The 26,928-nt window shown below is 46.9% G+C and overlaps 2 protein-coding genes across 4 annotated transcripts in view; one reads left to right on the top strand and one right to left on the bottom strand.

The window, feature by feature from the left end:
• Positions 1-3,225, bottom strand: part of LOC134933477 (gastrula zinc finger protein XlCGF49.1-like) — a 76,792-nt gene extending 73,567 nt beyond the window's left edge. For 2 of the 3 annotated variants that reach the window (XM_063928715.1, XM_063928714.1), the window contains exon 1: positions 2,912-3,043. The gene's annotated coding sequence lies outside the window, so the exon portion shown is untranslated. Of the gene's footprint in view, positions 1-2,911; positions 3,044-3,170 lie in introns of those variants that run through there. The other variant, XM_063928716.1, reaches the window with a different exon arrangement.
• Positions 3,226-25,726, top strand: SKP1 (S-phase kinase associated protein 1). Its single transcript, XM_063928717.1, has 6 exons — positions 3,226-3,504; positions 8,407-8,503; positions 10,254-10,327; positions 11,166-11,309; positions 12,024-12,164; positions 24,637-25,726. The coding sequence occupies exons 2-6, from the start codon at positions 8,407-8,409 to the stop codon at positions 24,670-24,672; spliced, it is 492 nt and encodes a 163-aa protein (XP_063784787.1). The 5' UTR covers positions 3,226-3,504; the 3' UTR covers positions 24,673-25,726.
• Positions 25,727-26,928: the final 1,202 nt, after the last annotated feature.

Here is a 26,928-nt window from a genome sequence, read left to right as displayed (position 1 = left end):
CAAGGATCCACCCGTGAGCGAACCCACTGGTGGCTGAAATGTCGGAGACGCGCCCCCACGGCTCCTAGCTCCGCCTGTGGAGCCCCAGCGTCATGCGGTGGATTTAGTGGAAGCCGGGGAGGACTTTTGTTCCTGGGAACTAGCTGCGTGGTGCAGCCTCTTTCCTCTACCCCTGCCTCTGGCAAGAAAGGATGCACCTCTGACTTTCTTGCTCTTTTGCGAACGAAAGGACTGCATTTGGTAATACGGTGCTTTCTTAGGCTGTGGCGGGACATAAGGCCAGAAATTTGACTTCCCAGCCGTAGCTGTGGAAACTAGGTCCGAGAGACCGTCCCCAAACAATTCCTCACCCTTATAAGGTAAAACCTCCATGTGTTTTTAGAGTCGGTATCCCCTGTCCATTGCCGAGTCCATAAGACCCTTCTGGCAGAAATGGACATTGCGTTTACTCTAGAGCCCAGCAGGCAAATGTCCCTCTGGGCATCCCGCATATATAGGACTGCGTCCTTGATATGTGCCAGGGTCATTAGAACAGAGTCCCTGTCCAGGGTATCTAACTCCTCAGACAGAGTATCCGTCCATGCTGCTACCGCACTACACATCCAGGCCGAAGCAATTGCTGGCCTCAGCAGCGTACCAGAATGTGTGTAAACAGACTTCAGGATAGCTTCCTGCTTTCTATCCGCAGGATCCTTTAGGGCGGCCGTATCCTGAGACGGCAGGGCCACCTTCTTAGATAAGCGTGTCAACGCCTTGTCTACCCTGGGGGAGGATTCCCAGCGTAACCTGTCCGTTGGCGGGAAAGGATACGCCATCTGCAATCTCTTGGAAATTACTACCTTCCTATCAGGGGAATCCCACGCTTTTTCACATAATTCATTCAATTCATGTGACGGGGGAAAAGCCACTTCTTGCTTTTTCTCCCCATACATATAAATCCTCTTATCAGGGACAGGATTTTCCTCAGAAATGTGTAACACATCCTCCATTGCCACAATCATGTAGCGGATGGCTTTAGTCATTTTAGGCTGCAACTTTGCATCATCGTCATCAACACTGGAATCAGATTCCGTGTCAACGTCTGTGTCAACTAACTGGGATATTGGGCGCTTTTGAGACCCTGACGGCCTCTGCGCTGTGGGAGCAGGCATGGGTTGAGACCCCGACTGTCCCAAGGCTACAGCTTTATCCAATCTGTTATGTAAGGAGCTTACATTATCATTTAACACCTTCCACATATCCATCCAATCAGGTGTCGGCCCCGTCGGGGGCGACACCACATCTATTTGCACTTGTTCTGCCTCCACGTATCCTTCCTCATCAAACATGTCGACACAGGCGTACCGACACACCGCACACATACAGGGAACGCTCTGACTGAGGACAGGACCCCACAAAGGCTTTTGGGGAGACAGAGAGAGAGTATGCCAGCACACACCCCAGCGCTATATAACCCAGGGATTACACTGTACCTTAGTCTTTACCCAGTAGCTGCTGTTTTTATATATATATATATATATATATATATATATATATCTCTGCGCCTAAATTTATGTGCCCCCCCTCTCTTTTTTACCCTCTATTGCACCTGTATACTGCAGGGGAGAGCTTGGGGAGCGTCCTTCCAGCGGAGCTGTGAAGAGAAAATGGCGCTGGTGTGCTGAGGAAGAAGGCCCCGCCCCCTCAGCGGCGGGCTTCTGTCCCGCTTCTCATGTGTAAAAATGGCGGGGGCTCGCACATATATACAGTGCCTGACTGTATATATGTATACTTTTGCCATCAGGTATCTTAATTGCTGCCCAGGGCGCCCCCCCCCTGCGCCCTGCACCCTACAGTGACCGGAGTGTGTGGGTGTGCTGCGGGAGCAATGGCGCACAGCTGCAGTGCTGTGCGCTACCTTAAGTGAAGACAGGAGTCTTCTGCCGCCGATTTCGATGTCTTCTTGCTTCTGCTGCTTCTGTACTTCTGGCTCTGCGAGGGGGACGGCGGCGCGGCTCCGGGAATGGACGATCAAGGTTATGTACCTGTGTTCGATCCCTCTGGAGCTAATGGTGTCCAGTAGCCTAAGAAGCGCAACTTAGCTGCAGTGAGTTGTTTGCTTCTCTCCCCTCAGTCCCTCGTAGCAGAGAGTCTGTTGCCAGCAGAAGCTCTCTGAAAATAAAAAACCTGACAAAATACTTTCTTTTCTAGCAAGCTCAGGAGAGCCCACTAGGAGCACCCAGCTCTGGCCGGGCACAGATTCTAACTGAGGTCTGGAGGAGGGGCAGAGAGGGAGGAGCCAGTGCACACCAGATAGTACTGAATCTTTCTTTAGAGTGCCCAGTCTCCTGCGGAGCCCGTCTATTCCCCATGGTCCTTACGGAGTTCCCAGCATCCACTAGGACGTTAGAGAAATGTTGGAGGGTATGCACTGGCGTATCTATAATGGGTGCAGTGTGTGTGGAGCACACGGTCCCCTGGGTCCCGAGATCGGGCACACACTGCACCCATTTCTTCTATACTTACCTTTCCGACGTCCATCGGCGACTGTGTTTGTCCCCCTCCTCTCCCGTAGCCATCGCATCGATGCTAGCGCACTGAACGCTGGAGACTCTGGCACAGTGCCAGAGTCTACAGCGCATGTGCAGGACTCGGGAAAAATGTTACGTGGCCATTTTTCGGAGTCCTGCGCATGCGCTGTAGACTCTGGCACTGTGCCAGAGTCTTAGTGCTGAGAGTGCTAACAGCGGCCGTGAGGGCAACAGGAGAGGAGGGGGCCACACATGGAGTCTGCACACGGGTCCCCTCCTCTCTAGAAACGCTGCTGCCCAGATCATCAATAGAATTTGATGACAGATAAGAACCACTTGACCCATCTAGTCTGCCCTAAACACATGTACATGCAATTTTTGTCAGCAGCCAATTGACCTACATATATTTTTGGGTCGTGGGAGGAAACCCATGCAAGCAGGAAGACTATAGTGACCTCGGTAGCACGAAGGGAACATAGACACAACCTAGTGACCTCCCCTTGGTGACGTGGCCCCTCCCCCTGACGTCAGAGGTCCTTTAGCCCACTTAATTCAGGCGTCTACCCCAGCCCTATTGGACAGCGTTGAGTGACGCCAGTCGTCCCTGTTACTTGATTGGTCCAGGCCACCGCGACGTTAGACGCTGCCAACGGTCTCTACCTGACGACTAACTGACGAACCAGTTATGCATCACGGCCAGTCTCGGCCTCTGCCATTCCCTTCGGTCTCCCGTGCGGCGGCCATTTTATCGAAGGCCGGAGCCATTTGTTTCCCACGTAACTTTGTCCTCAGAAACATGTCTGCCATCTGAAGACCATTTTATAAACACAAATTTTATCTCTAGTGTTTGGTACTGTGCATGTTGCGTTAAATCCCCCCGCCTGTACTGAGTGACGCAGAGGCCCGGGAGGTGGAGAGTTGTGGCGGCCGGTAGGCAGCAGAGGTGAGGCCGCGGTTTCCAGTTATCTGTGGACGATACACTATATCATTAAGGGTGAGTATTCGACCATGAGCCTGGTGTCTGCTTCCCTCCGTAGCGGCAGCTGCCCCATGCGGCTCCCGCCCAGGGCCATTTACTGTCGCGGTGGTTCAGGCCTCCTGTCATGGTGGCCCTGCATTATTATTCTGTGGCGCTGACCGCTGGTGTGGGTGATACATGTGTGTCTCTGGTGTCCCAGGAAAACCCATTGTGTGTGATGTATCCAGGATACCGCACTGTGCTGCATCTTGTCCCTAATACACTGCATGAGACTAGGTCACTGAATGAGTTAATATAAAAAAATAAATAAAAATGTAGTAGCGGTAGGGTGACCATATTGTCCCTTTTACCTGGGACGCTCATGGATTACACGGGTTCTGTGGCTGGCTGACTTCAAGCCTACATTTCAGCTGGTTTTAATCAGCCACAGAACCTGTATAATCCATGAGCATCCCAGGTAAGAGGGATAATATGGTCACCCCAGTAGCGGTGCCATACAAGGTAACAGTTCCATGGTGTACCACAAAGGATTTATTCCCAATTATACCGATGCTGGCATCCTGACACCCGGCACAGAGGGTCGATGTCGGAATCCAGACACTATGCGTCCTGATTAAGTATAGCGGGTGGGTTAGGACCGGGGGGAGTTTTGGTGTGGGTGCTGACTGGGGAGTTATGGTTAGGCTTTGAGGAGGGGGAGGGGGGGGGGGGGGGGTTAGGGTTTGGCTGCAGGTTGGAGAAGAGGAGGTAACATACTTACCCTGTCGGGATTTTAAACATCTTGATGCGGGTGTCTGTATCGTGACTGCCAGCATCATGTCCAGCGGTCAAACTTACTGAACCCCCTGTCTAGCACTGATAGGAAATCTGCTAGATTGGGAGTGACTCTTGTGTGCTCCGCTGCTCTTGACAGAAAGATGGCCACTTATACTCCTTTCAGACTGCCTGACGTGGGTCGCACTCGGGAGCCTGACACTGGTGCTTCCCACATGTGACCCGCCTCAGGCCCTTTGCCGCTGCTTTCCCCAACTTGGCATATTGCCAGGTTGCTGATGTCAGTTGTGATGTGGTGGGGGTGGTGCTTAGAGATCACATGATCTCCAAGCGCCTTTTGTCCACACAGAGTGAACAGGAAACTGGTCGCATCGACCCGGCTTCCCGTTCGCACAGTGATCCGGGTTGAAAATGTGATCATCCCTGCTCGCTACCCAAGTTGGAATACTTATTCCATCTGGACCCTTTCAGACTGCACAGCAACACTGGTTATGTGCGCTCATGTGCAATAACCTGTGTTAAAAACTGGTGGTCTCTGATGTCCTTCAAAATACACCAATTAAATAAAGAGTAACTACATATTGATTGGATGTTTTGCCAGCAGCAGATTTGGGGCCTCAGCTGAGGTTACAGGAGAATTGGGCCTGCAGCAAGGTCTTTGTGAACCTGCCAGATTGTCAGCAGTGGCGTTTCTGCCTAGTGATAGGGAATAGATGACCATTTGTACATCGTATTCAGTAGTATAGTAACAGTGGCCAGTACGTCATGGGTACCAGTGGTGTCCTGTGAAATTCAAGCATTGCACTGCAAGTAAACATAACTATGCCCAGCAGTTGTGGAAGTGCCCTGTAATGCACCACCAGCCGATAAAGTCACCATTATAAGCAGCCTCCACAGTGTGTCCCAGACTAGCGTGAATCACTCTGCTTTAGAGTGTTTTTTTTTTTTTTTTTTTTTTTTTTTTTTTTTAATTGCAAAATATTCTGAAATAAATATTAAATAAATTGTGCTTACCTGTCACTGGTACAGTTTTATGGTGGTGGATACAGTGGCACTTGTTTGTCTATGGATTGCCGGCCACCAGCACTGTTTTCCCATATCAAATTGATCATAATTTGATTTGGTGGAAGACCACCAACCCGTAGCACCCAGTTTGGGAACCATTGATTTAACCCATCGCCTACTAAAACTGATCTAAGTACTTGTTTGCTGATCATGGCACTACCCCCCACAACCCTCAATGTACAAAGCCATGAAGTGTGAGGTTTAAGCCCATACACACAGTGAGATTCGGGCTATGCCCGATTCTCACTATGCGACAAGTGCTAGGTCAGCACATAGTCAGTATCGCAAGCACACTCATTATGTGCTTGCAATACTGACTCTGCGATTTTGGCTAAGTGTCAATTTTGACTGTCTCTTCTATAGAGAGTCAAAATTTACTTGCCTGCACAGTCTATCTAGGCTTGCGATGCCGACCGCGCATCGAATCGGGATCGCAAGGTGACTTTCACCTTGCGATCTGCACTAACTTTTCTTACGATTTTGACTATATAGTCAAAATCGTAAGGAAAACAATCTCACCGTGTACACACCATTACTCTGCTGCCTTGAGATCTGTCACCAGTTGCAAGCCAGTCATGCACAATAAAAGTGAGGTACTTGGTGACTTTAGACAACTTTACTACCAGCTTTCACCCCTTCTCCCTTCTCTGAAATCAGTCATTGATTGGCTCAAGGAAGACAAACAAACAAACAAACCAAAACTCCTAATAAAAAGATAGGCTGCTGTTTCTCTTGGGCATTTCTTGGGTTACAGGGATATAATGGGAGACGGATGCCCATATAGTGTGTACTTATGGTAAACTTCACAGTTCTGTCATGTGTTTTGTTTGGCTACATTTGCTGACCTGAGATGGCATGATCACAAAAGGATATATTTTAAAATGGTGTAATAGTAAAGTGAATCTAAACATAGTCCTTGAGTCCTATTGGAGAAAGAGCGCTATATAAATAAAATTATTATTTATAATTATTAAAATAAATATTGGAATTATTTCCTGTTAACTGTTTTTAAGGCCTGTACACACTAGTCGATATAGTAAAAGGACGTCTCTCATTTTTGTCCCTTCCAGAGCGAAGTCGTTTACTACATCGACTAATGTGTACGCAATGACTAGCGATGCTCGGCCCCCGAGAGGTCACTAATGACCCTCAGTCTCAGCCGTGCATGCAGCTCAATTTGGACTCCTCGTCCAAAGCTGCATGCTCCAGCCAGCCGCGGTATGACGTCACTCACCGAGCACATCGCCCAGTGTGTACCCACCTAAAGAGTCTGTAAATGTTACTCTAATAGTGGTCATGACTACCTTCTTTTGATGACTCAGTCTTTAGAGTTTTGCAATGTCATTGTCTTGCATAAGAATGTACTGCTCTATGTTGAGCAGAGCAGTTTTATAGCATCGAATAATCAGAGCAATGCATCATCATCATTTTGTTGGGACGATGTCCTGTAGCATAATAGTGGGTCAGATGTATTAACCTGGAGAAGGCATAAGGAAGTGATAAGTGCAAGGTGATAAACGCACCAGCCAATAAGCTCCAATATGTAAATTAACAGGAGCTGATTGGCTGGTGCGTTTATCACCTTGCACTTATCACTGGTTTATCACTTCCTTATGCCTTCTCCAGGTTAATACATCTGCCCGTTTGTTGACCTAACTCAGCCATTCTTGTAAATGCGGCTGTTACTGAGGGAGAGAGGAGTTGCTGCAGATTGCACATTACACCAGAATATAATCTTACACCACGTTAAATATAGTTTGCTCCTCCCTCTCAGATCTTTTTTGTATCTGGACAAAGGAAAACGCTGCACAATTGTGAGTTATACTTGGGCATATTCAATTAGCCATGGGGCTTACCGCGGGAGGATAGCCTCGTACTTAAACGCCCAGCACTCTAGCCTTGGGCGCACCGTGGGAGGAAATGAACCGAAGGCTAAAGCGTATTAACCCATAAGTCAGAGGTTCCCAGACGCAGTCCTCAAGGCATCAAACGGTCCAGGTTTTAAATATTGTCATGGCTCAGCACAGATGGTTAAATCAAATTGAGTGAGGTGCTGATTAAGTCACCTGTGGCCAAGCAAGGATTAATTTAAATCTGGACAGTGGGGGTGCCTAGAGGACCGCGTTGCAGAACCTCTGCCAGAAGTGTTTGGGGATATGAGTTAATGTGCTCCTGGCAGCCATGTTTACCGCATATTTCGGTTCGCGACTCGGCAGAAAACTGCAGTCAGTGCGGCCTGCAGCTGAATAGCTACAGGCACTGCGACAAGCCTGCGGTAAGCCCCACAACTGAGTGACTATGCCCATAAGTGAGATACCTGTAGTCAGCCAGCTCCGCTCCGCTAATGCCATGCTATGTTTAGCTCTTAGATTTATTTTGCATTGCTGCTACTTATGGTGCACCTGGTTCTGTCTTCCAATTCGTAATAACTACTCTGCCTGGCTCCCCCACTTTCTCTCTGACCTTCTTTCCCTCATCATGGAGGACTCTTAACATCCCAGTCTTTGACCCCTCTATGCCTGTTACCTCTCTCTCCTTAATTCCGCTCTCAATTGACTTTCTCCCCTTCTCGCATTACTGGTCACTCCCTTGACATGGTCTTCTCACACCTGTGGACTGTATCCAGTTTCAACAACTTCCCCTCTCTGACCACATCCTCCTCTTCTTCAGTTACTAATATTCAATGGAGCCGCAGTTTGACAGATTATATTGTATGATTGATTCTGCCATTTGTGGGACCTAGCGCCCGATTACATTTCTTTTATGTTTTACTGATATTCAATAGCTTGTGCTGTAAAGCCACGACTAGGGTATTGCACACTCCTGAACTGGAAGCAAAAATCCGCACTAAGTAGAGCCTTGGGGCAATTTACACAGTTACAGCTTTTGATAACAGCATTGCTATGGACATTAGTCGGGGTAAACTGCATCTCCCGACGTAAGTGGGTGTTATACAGCGTGAGCAATTGAATAGCTGCAGGCACTCCTCCCCGGTACTTACAAAACTTGCACTGGATTGTACTCCCTTAGGTGTATGAAAGTTGCAGTGCTTACTGTATCTAAATATTCACTTTGCAGATGCCTTCAATAAAGCTGCAGAGTTCCGATGGTGAGATTTTTGAAGTAGATGTTGAAATTGCTAAACAGTCTGTGACCATCAAAACCATGTTGGAAGGTGAGTATATTGTCATCATTCATATGCCTGCCCGTTGTATCCTCTTTATGATCAGGATTACATGAATTGGCAATTCTACCCATTACCATGAATTACATTTTTTGTCTTGTGTTTTTCTTTCAGTTCGATCTCATTTGTATTTGAGTTTTCGGTTGCACTTAACATGATTTGGTTTATTTTTATGCAGGAAAGGGCCTGTTTTAAGGAATTTATCTGTTCTTTTCTATATAAAAATTGCTTCCAGGTGCTCAGTTATATCAGCTGCAGATTCTCCTGCTTAAATTTAAACTGAAAATGTTTGGCCTGGTTACAGCAGAGATTTCTGTTACAGCAATACTACACAACATGAATTTAGTACATATCAATAGTTTAGGCCATTGGTTCCCAAACACTGTCCTCAAGGCACTCCAACAGTCCAGGTTTTAGGGCTATTCATGCTTGTGTATAATCAAAGTGACTGAGGGAGACTAATTTAATACTGCTTTCAGGTCGCAAATGCTGGGTCGCACCTGGGAATTGGAAACTGGTCCTTTTCTGAGTGCGACCCGGTATGGGACCCTGAGAACTGGCTTCCCGGGTCGGTTTGCCATCAGGGGCGGGTGCAGAGGCGGCACTGGGAGATCATCTCCCCGCCGCCTCTCCCTATTCAGTGAACAGGTACTGGGTCGCATCGACCCAGGTAACCCTTTGACACTGCACCTGACACGGAAATAACCATTCTTTATTCCCGGGTTGAATTATCGGGTCAGTTGACCTGGATATTCATGAGTGACCCTTTCAGACTGCACAGCGACTCGTGTCGATCTGGCAATATACCGGGTCGATACCGGGTTATTTGTGCGGTCTGAAAAGGGGTATCAGTCGCCTATACCGAAGCATGGATACCATTAAAACCTAAATTGTTGGGGTTCCTTGAGGACTGCGTTTGGAAACCACTGGCATAGACCAAGGGCAGATAAAGTTTGGGTGCCTGACTTTTAATGTTATATGCCAGGCCTGGCCAACCTGTGGCTCTCCAGCTGTTGTGAAACTAAACTCCCAGCATGCCCTGCCACAGTTTTGCTATTCGGGAAAGTTAAAACTATGGCAGGGCATGCTGGGAAGGGTAGTTTCACAACAGCTGGAGAGCCACAGGTTGGCCAGGCCTGATATATGCCATAAAGTATCTGGTGTGCTGCTCCCAGCATAATAAAAGTAATAGATGGGTACTTGGATGTCAATGGGTCCCTTTTCATTTCATTTTTGAAGCTGGTTTGCTCAGGTTAGCTGATAATCTGTAGCCTGGCGATGGAGACATGTTTCAGACGTTTTTACTGTTATCTGACTGTGAGCAGGGCTAGCTGTGGCAGGGTGCAATCACCAAGGCCTGGGATTTGCTGGGTATGCCGGCCACACTTGGTTTCTCTGGTTTAGAGAGCGTCAGAAAGGCTGAAAGGGCCTCCCCTAGTAGGAAGTGAGGAGGAGCTGCACACCTGAGGGTTTGACTTCATGGGTGCTGCGCAAAAATATTCCTTGAGTTCTACCTTGTGGCACTAGTGCTAAGCGTTTCCTACCCCTGATATGTCTGCCAGCGGGGCACAAGACTTATACCAGGGGTAGCTACTCTTAGCACCATTACTCGACATCCTTATGAGCAATGTCACATTATATGTAGGTTCTCCTGTTATTTTTCAGAATTTGCTCTTGCTCAACATCCCATCTATTTAAATGTCTGAGTTGTAGTTAAGTGTGCAAATATCTTTTTATTTAGACTTGGGCATGGACGATGAAGGAGACGATGACCCAGTCCCACTTCCAAATGTCAATGCAGCCATTCTGAAAAAGGTATATTGAAAGATTTTACTTTTATTTCTGAGTATTAAGTTTTCAAATACAGAATTGTAGCATAATATAATCTGGCCAGGAAGTGGCTGACCATATGTAGCTTATACAGGTACAGAGAAACTCTAAGCAGGTTTTTGTTTTGTTACATGATCTCTGTTCATCCGGGAGAGCGCACATAAAACTGCACGGGTCATATGTCTATTGCAGATCTCTGGAATAGAATGTCGAGCTGTTCCATACTCTCTCTGGAACAGGCTTCCTCCATAGCTAGGCTCTCATCTGGCTTTGTTGTGTGTGACTACATACTCGTGCCGATGATGGCCACATAGGTTATTTGCTGGCAAACCGTCCTGCTTTCATACTATGGGAGAGATGTACTGAGCAGTGGAGAAGTGAGCCAGTGGAGAAGTTGCCCATGGCAACCAATCAGCACTGAAGTAACATTTATAATTTGTATACTATAAAATTATACAGAGCAGTTGATTGGTTGTCATGAGCAACTTCTCCATTCTTTTCACTGCTCAGTACAGTGATGGGGAACCTTTGGCACTCCAGCTATTGAACTAAACATCCCAGCATGCCCTGCTACAGTCTTAGCATGGCTAATTAGCAAAACTGTAGCAGGGTATGCTGGGATGTGTAGTTCAACAACGGCTGGAGTGCCAAAGGTTCCCCATCACTGGCTTAGTACCTGTCCCCCTATGTCGGCACACCCCTGGCTGACTGCTCTGGTCACTTTAAACAAAAGTGTGAAAAGTACCAAAATATCAATATTAAAAGCATTCTTTTAATTTCCTTGTAAACGTTTCTGTTATCGGACACTGATGTTATTTTTAAGGTGATCCAGTGGTGTACCCATCACAAAGACGATCCGCCCCCACCTGAGGATGATGAGAATAAGGAGAAGAGGACAGATGACATCCCAGTGTGGGACCAAGAGTTTCTTAAAGTGGACCAGGGAACTCTGTTTGAACTTATATTGGTGAGTTACTTGTTTGTTAGTGCAGGGGGTTTACAACTCCAGTCTTCAAGTACCCCCAACAGGTCATGTTTTCAGGATTTCTATTTGTAGAAACAGGTGGGTTAAGTACTGATCTAGCAAAATAGATCAAGTCACCCGGGCATGAGTAAAGAAATCGTGAGAACATGTGGGCTGGAGTAGACAACCCCTGTTCTGGTGCAATACTACCTGTTTTGAGTTTGTTTCAACAGATTAACTAACTGGCAATTATTTAAAAAAAAAAAGTTTAAGTCAATAACATAATAACGTGCATGTAGATATGCCTGAGGGTGTTTAGAATATAGATCTCCATCATAGAATTACCCTCCCTTCTCCATGGTAATAATCTTCCCTTGTCAATAGGCAGTATTCCCATTTGCGTCATGCTCTGCACTTGTGCTGAACAGAAGTCCATTTAAAATGCTTTAGTTACTATGGAGGATGGCAGAGTTGCTTGGGTATACGACTGTCAGTGCAAGTACATCTGGCTGCATGTGCATACCAATGCGACAGAGTGGTTAAGGTCGATCCATATATGAATAGATTGTTTCATATCGACACAATATAAGGAAACCTGTAATTTACACTTTGCAGTGTGATTTCATTACTTGGGCTTGTAAAGTTAGGCAGAAACTACTCGGCAAATGTGTGTTTGCTGCTTTAGTGTGAAATGACTCTTCCTCTTCAAATCTTCAGGCTGCTAATTATTTGGATATCAAAGGATTGCTTGATGTTACCTGCAAGACCGTGGCAAACATGATTAAAGGCAAAACCCCAGAAGAAATTCGGAAGACCTTCAATATAAAAAATGACTTTACTGAAGAGGAAGAGGCACAGGTAAGGCACACTGTTGTAAAAACTCTTATCGACTGCTTGAATTTGTGCCCTAGCATTGCTTAAAGTTCAGTAAAAACATCCTAGAATGCAAATGCCAAGACTTAGGAGGGTATTTATAAAAGCTTGGAAAGAGATAAAGTGGAGAGATTGGACCAACCAATCCGTTGCTAACTGCCGTGATACAGGCAGTGTTAATCCTTTTTTTTATAAGTTTGTGCATTGGGATAAGGTCTTTAGGTCGACCACTAATGGTCAACAGGGTTTCTAGGTCGACATGACAAAAGGTCAACATGAGTTTTACGATCCACGTGGACTACAATTGGGAACGGTAACCTGTGCTGAGCGCAGCAAGGCACCTTGCCCGAAGCATGGTGAGCCATGTGAGGGGACACGGTGCACTAATTGGGGTTCCCGGTCACTCTACGAAGAAAACGACACCAAAAAACTGTAAAGAAAAATCTCATTTCTCTATCGTCCTAGTGGATGCTGGGGTTCCTGAAAGGACCATGGGGAATAGCGGCTCCGCAGGAGACAGGGCACAAAAAGTAAAGCTTTAGGATCAGGTGGTGTGCACTGGCTCCTCCCCCTATGACCCTCCTCCAAGCCTCAGTTAGATTTTTGTGCCCGGCCGAGAAGGGTGCAATCTAGGTGGCTCTCCTAAAGAGCTGCTTAGAAAAGTTTAGCTTAGGTTTTTTATTTTACAGTGAGTCCTGCTGGCAACAGGATCACTGCAACGAGGGACTTAGGGGAGAAGAAGTGAACTCACCTGCGTGCAGGATGGATTGGCTTCTTTGGCTACTGGACATTAGCTCCAGAGGGACGATCACAGGTACAGCCTGGATGGTCACCGGAGCCTCGCCGCTGGCCCCCTTGCAGATGCTGAAACGAGAAGAGGTCCAGAATCGGCGGCAGAAGACTCCTCAGTCTTCTTAAGGTAGCGCACAGCACTGCAGCTGTGCGCCATTTCCTCTCAGCACACTTCACACGGCAGTCACTGAGGGTGCAGGGCGCTGGGAGGGGGGTGCCCTGGGAGGCAAATGAAAACCTTTTTTGGCTAAAAATACCTCACATATAGCCTCCGGGGGCTATATGGAGATATTTAACCCCTGCCAGAATCCATTAAAGAGCGGGAGACGAGCCCGCCGAAAAAGGGGCGGGGCCTATCTCCTCAGCACACAGCGCCATTTTCCCTCACAGAAAGGCTGGAGGGAAGGCTCCCAGGCTCTCCCCTGCACTGCACTACAGAAACAGGGTTAAAACAGAGAGGGGGGGCACTAATTTGGCGTTAGAAATATATAAAAGATGCTATAAGGGAAAACACTTATTTCTCTGACGTCCTAGTGGATGCTGGGGACTCCGTAAGGACCATGGGGATATAGCGGCTCCGCAGGAGACAGGGCACAATAATAAAAGCTTTAGGATCAGGTGGTGTGCACTGGCTCCTCCCCCTATGACCCTCCTCCAAGCCTCAGTTAGATTTTTGTGCCCGGCCGAGAAGGGTGCAATCTAGGTGGCTCTCCTGAGCTGCTTAGAATAAAAGTTTAAGTTAGGTTTTTTTCTTTCAGTGAGACCTGCTGGCAACAGGCTCACTGCTACGAGGGACTTAGGGGAGAGAAGTAAACTCACCTGCATGCAGGATGGATTTTCTTCTTAGGCTACTGGACACCATTAGCTCCAGAGGGAGTCGGAACACAGGTCTCACCCTGGGGTTCGTCCCGGAGCCGTGCCGCCGACCCCCCTTGCAGATGCCGAAGTTGAAGAGGTCCAGAGATCCAGAAACAGGCGGCAGAAGACTTTCAGTCTTCATAAGGTAGCGCACAGCACTGCAGCTGTGCGCCATTGTTGTCAGCACACTTCACCAACAGTCACCAACTGTCACTGAGGGTGCAGGGCGCTGGGGGGGGCGCCCTGGGCAGCAATGTATAATACCTTTTTATGGCTAAAATACATCACATATAGCCCTTGAGGCTATATGGATGTATTTAACCCCTGCCAGATCTCACAAACTCCGGGAGAGGAGCCCGCCGAAAAGGGAGCGGGGCCTATTCTCCTCAGCACACGGCGCCATTTTCCTGCTCAGCTCTGCTGTGAGGAAGGCTCCCAGGCTCTCCCCTGCACTGCACTACAGAAACAGGGTTAAAACAGAGAGGGGGGGCACTTATTTGGCGATATGATTACATATATAAAAATGCTATAAGGGAAAACACTTGTATAAGGGGTTGTCCCTGTATAATTATAGCGTTTTTGGTGTGTGCTGGCAAACTCCCCCTCTGTCTCCCCAAAGGGCTAGTGGGGTCCTGTCCTCTATCAGAGCATTCCCTGTGTGTGTGTGCTGTGTGTCGGTACGTGTGTGTCGACATGTAGGAGGACGATGTTGGTGAGGAGGCGGAGCAAATTGCCTGTATTGGTGATGTCACTCTCTAGGGAGTCGACACTGGAATGGATGGCTTATTTAGGAATTACGTGATAATGTCAACACGCTGCAAGGTCGGTTGACGACATGAGACGGCCGGCAAACAAATTAGTACCTGTCCAGGCGTCTCAGACACCGTCAGGGGCTTGTAAAAACGCCCATTTACCTCAGTCGGTTGACACAGACACGGACACTGACTCCAGTGTCGACGGTGAAGAAACAAACGTATTTTCCTTTAGGGCCACACGTTTCATGTTAAGGGCAATGAAGGAGGTGTTACATATTTCTGATACTACAAGTACCACAAATAAGGGTATTATGTAGGGTGTGAATAAACTACTTGTAGTTTTTCCTGAATCAGATAAATTAAATGGTGTGTGATGATACGTGGGTTTCCTCCGATAGAAAATTATTGGCGGTATACCTTTTCCCGCCAGAAGTTAGGGCGAGTTGGGAAACACACCTTAGGGTGGATAAGGCGCTCACACGCTTATAAAAACAAGGGGCGTTACCGTCTCCAGATACGGCAGCCCTCAAGGAGCCAGCTGATAGGAAGCTGAAAAATATCCTAAAAGTATATACACACATACTGGTGTTATACTACGACCAGCAATCGCCTCAGCCTGGATGTGCAGCGCTGAGGGGGCTTGGTCGGATTTCCTGACTGAAAATATTGATACCCTTGACAGGGACAAGATTTTATTGACTATAGATGCATTTCTATATATGCGAGATGCGCAGAGGGATATTTGCATTCTGGCATCAAGAGTAAATGTGATGTCCATATCTGCCCGACGAAGACACGACAGTGGTCAGGTGATGCAGATTCCAGACGGCACATGGAAGTATTGCCGTATAAAGGGGCGGTCCATCGGACCTGGTGGCCATGGCAACAGCTGAAAAATCCACCTTTTGTTACCCCAAGTCACATCTCAGCAGAAAAGGACACAGTCTTTTCAGTCTCAGTCCTTTCGTCCCCATAAGGGCAGGCGGGCAAAAGGGCCAGTCATATCTGCCCAGGGGTAGAGGAAAGGGAAGAAGACTGCAGCAGGCAGCCCATTCCCAGGAACAGAAGCCCTCCACAGCTTCTGCCAAGTCCGCAGCATGACGCTGGGGCAGTACAAGCGGACTCAGGTGCGGTAGGGGGTCATCTCAAGAGTTTCAGCACGCAGGGGGCTCACTCACAAGTGGACTCCTGGATCCTACACGTAGTATCCCAGGTGTACATTGGAAATTCGAGACGTCTCCCCCTCACAAGTTCCTGAAGTCTGCTTTACCAACGTCTCCCTCCGACAGGGAGGCAGTATTGGGAACAATTCACAGGCTGTATTCCCAGCAGGTGATAATCAAAGTACCCCTTCTACAACAAGGGAAGGGGTATTATTCCACACTATATTGTGGTACTGAAGCCAGACGGCTCGGTGAGATCTGAAATATTTGAACACTTACATACAAGCGTTCAAATCAAGATGGAGTCACTCAGAGTAGTGATAGCGAACCAGGAAGAAGGGGACGATATGGTGTCACTGGATATCAGGGACGCTTACCTACATGTCCAAATTTGCCTTCTCACCAAGGGTACCTCAGGTTCGTGGTACAGAACTGTCACTATCAGTTCAGACGCTGCCGTTTGGATTGTCCACGGCACCCCGGGTCTTTACCAAGGTAATGGCCGAAATGATGATTCTTCTTAAAAGAAATATGGACGCTTTCCTGATAAAGGCAAGGTCCAGAGAACAGTTGGAGGTCGGAGTAGCACTATCTTAAGTAGTTCTACGACAGCACGAGTGGATTCTAAATATTCCAAAATCGCAGTTTTTTCCGACGACACGTCTACTGTTCCTAGGGATGATTCTGGACACAGTCCAGAAAAGGATGTTTTCTCCCGGAGAAGAAAGCCAGGGAGTTATCCGAGCTAGTCAGGAACCTCCTAAAACCAGGAAAAGTATCAGTGCATCATTGCACAAGGATCCTGTGAAAAATGGTGGTTTCTTACAAAGCGATCCCATTCGGTAGATTTCACGCAAGAACCTTTCCGTGGGATCTGCTGGAAAAATGGTCCGGATCGCATCTTCAGATGCATCAGCGGATAACCCTGTCTCCAAGGACAAGGGTGTTTCTTCTGCGGTGGCTGCAGAGTGCTCATCTATGAAAGGGCCGCAGATTCGGCATTCAGGACTGGGTCCTGGTGACCACGGATGCCAGCCTGAGTGGCTGGGGAGCAGTCACACAAGGAAAAAATTTCCAGAGAGTGTGATCAAGTCTGGAGACTTCTCTCCACATAAATATACTGGAGCTAAGGGCAATTTACAATGCTCTAAGCTTAGCAAGACCTCTGCTTCAAGGTCAGCCGGTATTGATCCAGTGGGATAACATCACGGCAGTCGCCCACGTAAACAGGGCGGCACAAGAAGCAGGAGGGAAATGGCAGAAACTACAAGGATTCTTCGCTGGGCGAAAAATCATGTGATAACACTCTCAGCAGTGTTCATTCCGGGAGTGGAAAACTGGGAAGCAGACTTCCTCAGCAGGCATGACCTCTACCCGGGAGAGTGGGGACTTCATCGGGAAGTCTTCCACATGATTGTAAACCGTTGGGAAAAACCAAAGGTGGACATGATGGCGTCCCGCCTGAACAAAAAACTAGACAGATATTGCGCCAGGTCAAGGGACCCTCAGGCAATAGCGGTGGACGCTCTGGTAACACTGTGGGTGTACCAGTCAGAGTATGTGTTCCCTCCTATGCCTCTCATACCAAAAGTACTGAGAATCATAAGAGGGAGATGAGTAAGAACGATACTCGTGGTTCCGGATTGGCCAAGAAGGACTTGGTACCCGAAACTTCAAGAGATGTTCACGGAAGACCCGTGGTCTCTACCTTTAAGAAAGGACCTGCTCCAGCAGGGGCCTTGTCTGTTCCAAGACTTGCCGCGTTTGACGGCATGGCGGTTGAACGCCGGATCCTGAAAGGGCATTCCAGATGAAGTCATCCCTACCCTGGTCAAAGACAGGAAGGATGTAACCGCAAAACATTTTCACCGCATTTGGTGAAGATATGTTGCGTGGTGTGAGGCCAAGAAGGCCCCTACAGAGGAATTCCAACTGGGTCGTTTCCTACATTTCCTGAAAACAGGACTGTCTATGGGCCTAAAATTAGGGTCCATTAAGGTTCAAATTTCGGCCCTGTCGAATTTCTTCCAGAAAGAACTGGCTTTAGTGCCTGACGTTCAGATGTTTGTAAAAGGGGTACTGCATATACAGCCTCATTTTGTGGCACCTTGGGATCTCAATGTTGTTTTGAGTTTCCTAAAGTCACATTGGTTTGAACCACTCACCACTGTGGACTTAAAATATCTCACATGGAAGGTGACGATGCTATTAGCCCTGGCTTCAGCCAGGCGTGTGTCAGAATTGGCGGCTTTATCATATATAAAGCCCTTACTTAATTTTTCATTCTGACAGGGCAGAATTGAGGACTCGTCCTCAATTTCTCCTTAAGGTGTTTTCTGTTTTTCACATGAACCAACCTATTGTGGTACCTGCGGGTACTAGGGACTTGGAGGACTCCAAGTTACTTGACGTTGTCAGGGCCCTGAAAAATATGTTTCCAGGACGGCTGGAGTCAGAAAATCTGACTCGCTGTTTAGCCTGTATGCACCCAACAAGATGGGTGCTCCTGCTTCTAAGCAGACGATTGCTCGCTGGATTTGTAATACAATTCAGTTTACACATTCTGCCACAGCCAAAATCTGTAAAAGCCCATTCCAAAAGGAAGGGGGCTCATCTTGGGCGACTGCCCGAGGGTTCTCGGCTTTACAACTTTTCCGAGCAGTTACTTGGTCAGGGGCAAACACGTTTGCTAAATTCTACAAATTTGATACCCTGGCTGAGGAGGACATGGAGTCTCTCATTCGGTGCTGCAGGGTCATCCGCACTCTCCCGCCCGTTTGGGAGCTTTGGTATAATCCCCATGGTCCTTACGGAGTCCCCAGCATCCACTAGGACGTCAGAGAAAATAAGATTTTACTTACCGATAAATCTATTTCTCGTAGTGGATGCTGGGCGCCCATCCCAAGTGCGGATTGTCTGCAATACTTGTACATAGTTATTGTTACAAAAATCGGGTTATTCTTGTTGTGAGCCATCTTGTCAGAGGCTCCTTCGTTGTTATCATACTGTTAACTGGGTTCAGATCACAGGTTGTACGGTGTAATTGGTGTGGCTGGTATGAGTCTTACCCGGGATTCAATATCCTTCCTTATTATGCACGCTCGTCCGGGCACAGTATCCTAACTGAGGCTTGGAGGAGGGTCATAGGGGGAGGAGCCAGTGCACACCACCTGATCCTAAAGCTTTTATTATTGTGCCCTGTCTCCTGCGGAGCCGCTATATCCCCATGGTCCTTACGGAGTCCCCAGCATCCACTACGGACTACGAGAAATAGATTTATCGGTAAGTAAAATCTTATTATAAGGTTGTCCCTATATAATTATAGCGTTTTTGGTGTGTGCTGGCAAACTCTCCCTCTGTCTCTCTCCAAAGGGCTAGTGGGTCCTGTCCTCTATCAGAGCATTCCCTGTGTGTGTGCTGTGTCGGTACGTGTGTGTCGACATGTATGAGGACGATGTTGGTGAGGAGGCGGAGCAATTGCCTGTAATGGTGATGTCACTCTCTAGGGAGTCGACACCGGAATGGATGGCTTATTTAGGGAATTACGTGATAATGTCAACACGCTGCAAGGTCGGTTGACGACATGAGACGGCCGACAAACAATTAGTACCGGTCCAGACGTCTCAGAAACGCCGTCAGGGGTTTTAAAACGCCCGTTTACTTTAGTCGGTCGACACAGACACGGACACTGAATCCAGTGTCGACGGTGAATAAACAAACGTATTCCTTATTAGGGCCACACGTTAAGGGCAATGAAGGAGGTGTTACATATTTCTGATACTACAAGTACCACAAAAGAGGGTATTATGTGGGATGTGAAAAAACTACCGTAGTTTTTCCTGAATCAGATAAATTAAATGAAGTGTGTGATGATGCGTGGGTTCCCCCCGATAGAAAATTATGGGCGGTATACCCTTTCCCGCCAGAAGTTAGGGCGCGTTGGGAAACACCCCTTAGGGTGGATAAGGCGCTCACACGCTTATCAAAACAAGTGGCGGTACCGTCTATAGATAGGGCCGTCCTCAAGGAGCCAGCTGACAGGAGGCTGGAAAATATCATAAAAAGTATATACACACATACTGGTGTTATACTGCGACCAGCGATCGCCTCAGCCTGGATGTGCAGAGCTGGGGTGGCTTGGTCGGATTCCCTGACTAAAAATATTGATACCCTTGACAGGGACAGTATTTTATTGACTATAGAGCATTTAAAGGATGCATTTTCTATATATGCGAGATGCACAGAGGGATATTTGCACTCTGGCATCAAGAGTAAGTGCGATGTCCATATCTGCCAGAAGATGTTTATGGACACGACAGTGGTCAGGAGATGCAGATTCCAAACGGCACAAAGGTGTATTGCCGTATAAAGGAAGAGGAGTTATTTGGGGTCGGTCCATCGGACCTGGTGGCCACGGCAACTGCTGGAAAATCCACCGTTTTTACCCTAAGTCACATCTCTGCAGAAAAAGACACTGTCTTTTCAGCCTCAGTCCTTTCGTCCCTATAAGAGTCATATCTGCCCAGGGATAGAGGAAAGGGAAGAAGACTGCAGCAGGCAGCCCATTCCCAGGAACAGAAGCGTTCCACCGCTTCTGCCAAGCTCTCAGCATGACGCTGGGACCTTACAGGACCCCTGGATTCTACATGTAGTATCCCAGGGGTACAGATTGGAATGTCGAGACGTTTCCCCTTCGCAGGCTCCTGAAGTCTGGTTTACCAAGGTCTCCCTCCGACAAGGAGGCAGTATGGGAAACAATTCACAAGCTGTATTCCCAGCAGGTGATAATCAAGGTACCCCTCCTACAACAAGAAAAGGGGTATTATTCCACATTATATTGTGGTACTGAAGCCAGAAGGCTAGGTGAGACCTATTCTAAATCTAAAAAAAAATTTGAACACTTACAAAGGTTCAAATCAAGATGGAGTCACTCAGAGCAGTGATAACGAACCAGGAAGAAGGGGACTATATAGTGTCCCGAGACATCAGGGATGCTTACCTCCATGTCCAAAATTTGCCCTTCTCACTAAGGGTACCTCAGGTTCGTGGTACAGAACTGTCACTATCCGTTTCAGACGCTGCCGTTTGGATTGTCCACGGCACCCCGGGTCTTTACCAAGGTAATGGCCGAAATGATGATTCTTCTTCGAAGAAAAGGCGTCTTAATTATCCCTTACTTGGACGATCTCCTGATAAGGGCAAAGTCCAGGGAACAGTTGGAGGTCGGAGTAGCACTATCTCGGATACTGCTACAACAGCATGGGTGGATTCTAAATATTCCAAAATCGCAGCTGATCCCGACGACAAGTCTGCTGTGCCTAGGGATGATTCTGGACACAGTCCAGAAAAAGGTGTTTCTCCCGGAAGAGAGAGCCAGGGAGTTATCCGAGCTAGTCAGGAACCTCCTAAAATCAGTGCATCATTGCACAATGGTCCTGGTAAAGATGGTGACTTCCTACGAAGCAATTCCATTTGGCAGATTTCACGCAAGAATTTTTCAGTGGGATCTGCTGGACAAATGGTCCGGATCGCATCTTCAGATGCATCAGCGGATAACCCTATATCCAAGGACAAGGGTGTCTCTCCTGTGGTGGTTACAGAGTGCTCATCTTCTAGAGGGCCGCAGATTCGGCATTCAGGATTGGATGCTGGTGACCACGGAGGCCAGCCCGAGAGGCTGGGGAGCAGTCACACAAGGAAAAAATTTCCAGGGAGTGTGATCAAGTCTGGAGACTTTTCTCCACATAAATATACTGGAGCTAAGGGTAAATTTATAATGCTCTAAGCTTAGCAAGACCTCTGCTTCAAGGTCAGCCGGTATTGATCCAGTGGGAAAAACATCACGGCAGTCGCCCACGTAAATAGACAGGGCGGCACAAGAAGCAGGAGGGCAATGGCAAAAACTGCAAGGACTTTTCGCTGGGCGGAAAATCATGTGATAGCACTGTCAGCAGTGTTTCATTCTGGGAATGGAAACTGGGAAGCAGACTTCCTCAGCAGGCACGACCTCCACCCGGCAGAGTGGAAACTTCATCGGGAAGTTTTCCACATGATTGTAAACCGTTGGGAAATACCAAAGGTGGACATGATGGCGTCCCGTCTGAACAAAAAACGGGACAGGTATTGCGCCAGGTTAAGAGACCCTCAGGCAATAGCTGTGGACGTTCTGGTAACACCATGGATGTACCAGTCGGTGTATGTGTTCCATCCTCTGCTTCTCATACCTAAGGTACTGAGACTTATAAGACGTAGAGGAGTAAGAACTATACTCATGGCTCCGGATTGGCCAAGAAGGACTTGGTACCCGGAACTTCAAGAGATGCTCACAGAGGACTTATGGCCTCTGCCGCTAAGAAGGGACTTGTTTCAGCAAGTACCATGTCTGTTCCAAGACTTACCGCAGCTGCGTTTGACGGCATGGCGGTGGAACGCCGGATCCTAAGGGAAAAAGGCATTCCGGAAGAGGTCATTCCTACCCTGGTCAAAGCCAGAAAGGAGGTGACCGCACATTATTATCACCACATGTGGCAAAAATATGTTGCATGGTGTGAGGCCAGAAAGGCCCCACGAAGAAATTTCAACTCGGTCGATTCCTGCATTTCCTGCAAACAGGAGCGTCTATGGGCCTCAAATTGGGGTCCATTAAGGTTCAAATTTCGGCCCTGTCGATTTTCTTCCAGAAAGAAGTGGCTTCAGTTCCTGAAGTCCAGAAGTTTGTCAAGGGAGTATTGCATATACAACCCCCTTTTGTGCCTCCAGTGGCACTGTGGGATCTCAACGTAGTTCTGGGATTCCTCAAATCACATTGGTTTAAAACCAGTCAAATCTGTGGATTTGAAGCATCTCACATGAAAAGTGACCATGCTCTTGGCCCTGGCCTGGACCAGGCGAGTGTCAAATTGGTGGTTTTTTTCTCAAAAAAGCCCATATCTGGTTGTCCATTTGGACAGGGCAGAGCTGCGGACTCGTCCCCAGTTCTCTCCCTAAGGTGGTGTCAGTGTTTCACCTGAACCAGCTTATTTTGGTGCCTTGCGCCTACTAGGGACTTGGAGGACTCCAGGTTGCTAGATGTTGTCAGGGCCCTGTAAATATAGGTTCCAGGACGGCTGGAGTCGGGAAAACTGACTTGCTGTTATCCTGTATGCACCCAACAAACTGGGTGCTCTTGCTTCTAAGCAGACTATTGCTAGTTGGATGTGTAATACAATTCAGCTTGCACATTCTGTGGCAGGCCTGCCACAGCCAAAATATGTAAATGCCCATTCCACAAGGAAGGTGGGCTTATCTTGGGCGGCTGCCCGAGGGGTCTCGGCTTTACAACTTTGCCGAGCGGCTATTTAGTCAGGGGCAAACACGTTGGTAAAATCCTACAAATTTGATACCCTGGCTAAGGAGGACCTGGAGTTCTCTCATTCGGTGCTGCAGAGTCATCCGCACTCTCCCGCCCGTTTGGGAGCTTTGGTATTATCCCCATGGTCCTTTCAGGAACCCCAGCATCCACTAGGACGATAGAGAAAATAAGAATTTACTTACCGATAATTCTATTTCTCGGAGTCCGTAGTGGATGCTGGGCGCCCATCCCAAGTGCGGATTATCTGCAATACTTGTACATAGTTACAAAAATCGGGTTATTATTGTTGTGAGCCATCTTTTCAGAGGCTCCGCTGTTATCATACTGTTAACTGGGTTCAGATCACAGGTTGTACAGTGTGATTGGTGTGGCTGGTATGAGTCTTACCCGGGATTCAAAATCCTTCCTTATTGTGTACGCTCGTCCGGGCACAGTATCCTAACTGAGGCTTGGAGGAGGGTCATAGGGGGAGGAGCCAGTGCACACCACCTGATCCTAAAGCTTTACTTTTTGTGCCCTGTCTCCTGCGGAGCCGCTATTCCCCATGGTCCTTTCAGGAACCCCAGCATCCACTACGGACTCCGAGAAATAGAATTATCGGTAAGTAAATTCTTATTGTTGACTTTTTTTCATGTCGACCTACTTACTGTCGACCAATAGTGGCTGACCTAGACACTATCGTTGTAAGTATATCTAACATACCACACCCGTATATTACAGAGGCAAAGCAGGAAGCAATACTAAAGAGAGATGTTAATATCTTGGTTGCCCTCCTAGTACAGGAGTGCACTTATTGTGGTTTTCCTTCTCCTCCCTTTTTTTTTTTTTTTTTTTTTTTTTTTTTTTCCATCGAATAGATTTGACATCTCCTCCATACAATTGTATTGTTGGATATTTGCAGATACCAGAGAAACATGATTTTTCTCTGTTATCTGCTTTCTTACACAGAGGCTATGTATATAACTATAGTTTGTTATAGCGCATTTCACACTTGACTATATCTTACATTTCCCCCTTTTATCTCTCTCCAAGCTTTGATGCATATGTCCCTTAGTAGTGTTGGGCTGGCCATTTCAGTAATACTAGACTAGAGTATTATATTTGGCTGGTGCTGTACTGTTACAGCCACTTAAAACTACTATATATTGAAAAGTCAAAATTGTGTTTTATGAACTGGATCTAGTACATCCTTACTCTTGTGAGGTTAAGCAACTCCAGCTGTTGCATTATATATCTCAGCATGCCTTGCCACAGCTTAGTTGTTAGGGCATGCTGGGATGCGCGAGTACACAGTAGTTGGTCCATACGTTTCCTACTCCCTAGGCGATTGCTGGGATGTGAGTACTGTCTGTTATGTTTTGTTTCTGTAATGACAAGCCTCGGTATCTTGGCTGCGCTGCCTGGCTTGTCCTGGTAACCAGTGACCAAATTACGGGTTCCTCATTATGAGGTTTTTTTTTTTCCCCTATTCGTAAGTGGTAATGATGCTACTAAATTTCATGGTAGACCATTAACCTTTACTCTATCTTGTGCCCTAGGTACGCAAAGAGAATCAGTGGTGTGAAGAGAAGTGAGAGCCTGTGCCTCTTGTCACTATAACACTGTAAGAATTGTTCCAAATAGTTGCACTGCTCTGTTTATAATAGACAATTCAGCAGCTTATCATATTAGCAGCAGGGCGTTTTTGCTGCATGTTGTGTCCTATATATATATTTTTTTTCTTTTGAGTAATGATTCAACTTCCCAATTGTTTTACCATTGTAACCTTGTGTGACTTTTACTATAAAACTATAATAAATCTGTGACCTGTGTGCTTTTGAAGACAGAAGATAAGCATCCAAGTTGTCTTTTCCAAACCAGTCTCCTTACTGTGTGAACTGGGTTACGAATCACGCGTTTGTTAGCATGATGCAGGTGAACACGTAACTGCTGCAGCTGCATATCTCTCCCAAGCACGATGTCGTAACGCAGAAAGCAAAACAGACGCCTGTACAGAGCAAAGTCTTGTTCAGATGTTTGGGTGCGGCTCCTTACTAGACGGCCAGGGACGTTACAGGGAGGTCACGTCCACGGTGCCGTTTGATCTTCAGTCTAAATGCTGTAGTTTACTGCATCATCTAGGAGACGCAGTTTAACTTTTTGAGGCAGGTTCTCTAATTTAGCATACCTTGTAAATTTGTATTTATTTTTTCTTTTATGGGGGAGAAACTAATAGGACTAGGATGGCAGAGCTAAGAACATCTTTCATCTTCCCTTTCTTTTCTTTTCTCCTTCCTCTGTAATGGTAACAGCGACCGGTCATGTTAAGTAAGGTATTACATTTCATCAAGTAAATTTCCGTACATGTAAAATGTAGATCCTTCCCAGAGCTTAGGGCTGGCATAAGAGAAAGTGGTGGCGGTTCCCCTGGACAGCGTCATCCTGTCCTGCTACTGTTTTATTTCCTCTGTGAATGAGCATCTCTGCATGCGATCAGACTGTTCTATTCACCTGTCACATATTAAAGCGTTGTTCCGTCCTAGCTTCTATAGCCGCTTCCTTCATGGTGTTGTGTTCCGTGTTCATTATAGTTTTTAATCTGTATGGAAGAGCAGGTTTTAACTTTCCTAATAAACTGACTTTAAAAGACTTTGCTTACAAACGTCTGCTGTGTTAGCAAATGGTAATGTTGCGTGCCTACAAATGGTCTTGTTGTTTCCACTACTTTACGATGGACTCCCCAACGTAAAGATTCTGGCCTCTGTGACTCAGTCACATGATCATCATGCACAGGTAGCATCACCTCTAATCCTGAATGCATTGGTCAGGTTTATGCCCCATGTCTCAGAAAACATCCGCATTTAAAGTAAACAAAAAATAGAAAATGATTGCTGGTCCCTGTCTTCTGGATGTAATGTATTGATAGCACTGGATGAGCATCTTCTCTGCCTCCTTTAAGCATGAGTAGTTTCACAGCAGCTGGAGGGTTACATATTGAATACCCCTGATATATGGCATTAATCCTGTACCATGTGAAATATGGGTAAAACCGAGCGTGGGCATATGTTTCCTGTTTTGATAGTGTTAAAGTGTAATTGTTTTTTTTTATAATGCAACGTGTTAAATGTGTAAAAATTACCCAATTTAAAGGAACAAAAAATAATAAATGTTTGATGCAGCTTCAAATAGGGATGGCCATTGCCAGGTCTACTTAATGGTGGTGCCATTGGGAGTCTCCATTAATGGCAGGAAACCAACTGTGTGGAGGTGAGAGTTGGTGGGCCAATCAGGAAAGGAGGCAGGTTTATAAAAAAAAAAAAAAAAAAAAAAAATTCCCATCCCATCTGCACCCGCTCTGGTTGCTAACCATCCCCAACATCAAATAACCATATGTGTAACATGTAGAGAACATCTAAACACATAATTATCTTTGGTATGCGGTTAAAATATCGCCTGTCGAGATCTTGGCTGTCTCAATAGTAACGCCGGAATCCCGACGGGTACTATACCGCCGCCGGAATACCAGCGAAGTAGGTGATTTTCCCCCTCAGTGGTTGTCCACTTACCCACAGAGTGAGAATAAAACTTTTGGCGTGCAAAGCAAATCTGGAGAATCATCAAATATTGGCAAAACGAGTGGACACTTGTAAAATAACAATTTATTGACCTTAATAAACCAAAGGAATAACAAACCAAAATGAATGGATAACAGGCGTATACTGTAGACATTTTAACACTTCTACATCTGTAAGAAAATAATCCGGCTTTCATAAAAGATCTGCATTAGAAGCAAGAAAATACTGATTGCTGCGGAGAACCCCCGGGTTCAGATAACCTGAAAAATACCATCT

The sequence above is a fragment of the Pseudophryne corroboree genome, chromosome 6, assembly GCF_028390025.1.
Source record: "Pseudophryne corroboree isolate aPseCor3 chromosome 6, aPseCor3.hap2, whole genome shotgun sequence".
Taxonomy (NCBI): domain Eukaryota; kingdom Metazoa; phylum Chordata; class Amphibia; order Anura; family Myobatrachidae; genus Pseudophryne; species Pseudophryne corroboree.
The sequence above is the reverse complement of the archived record's forward strand: the minus strand, read 5'-3'. Positions and strand labels throughout refer to the sequence as shown.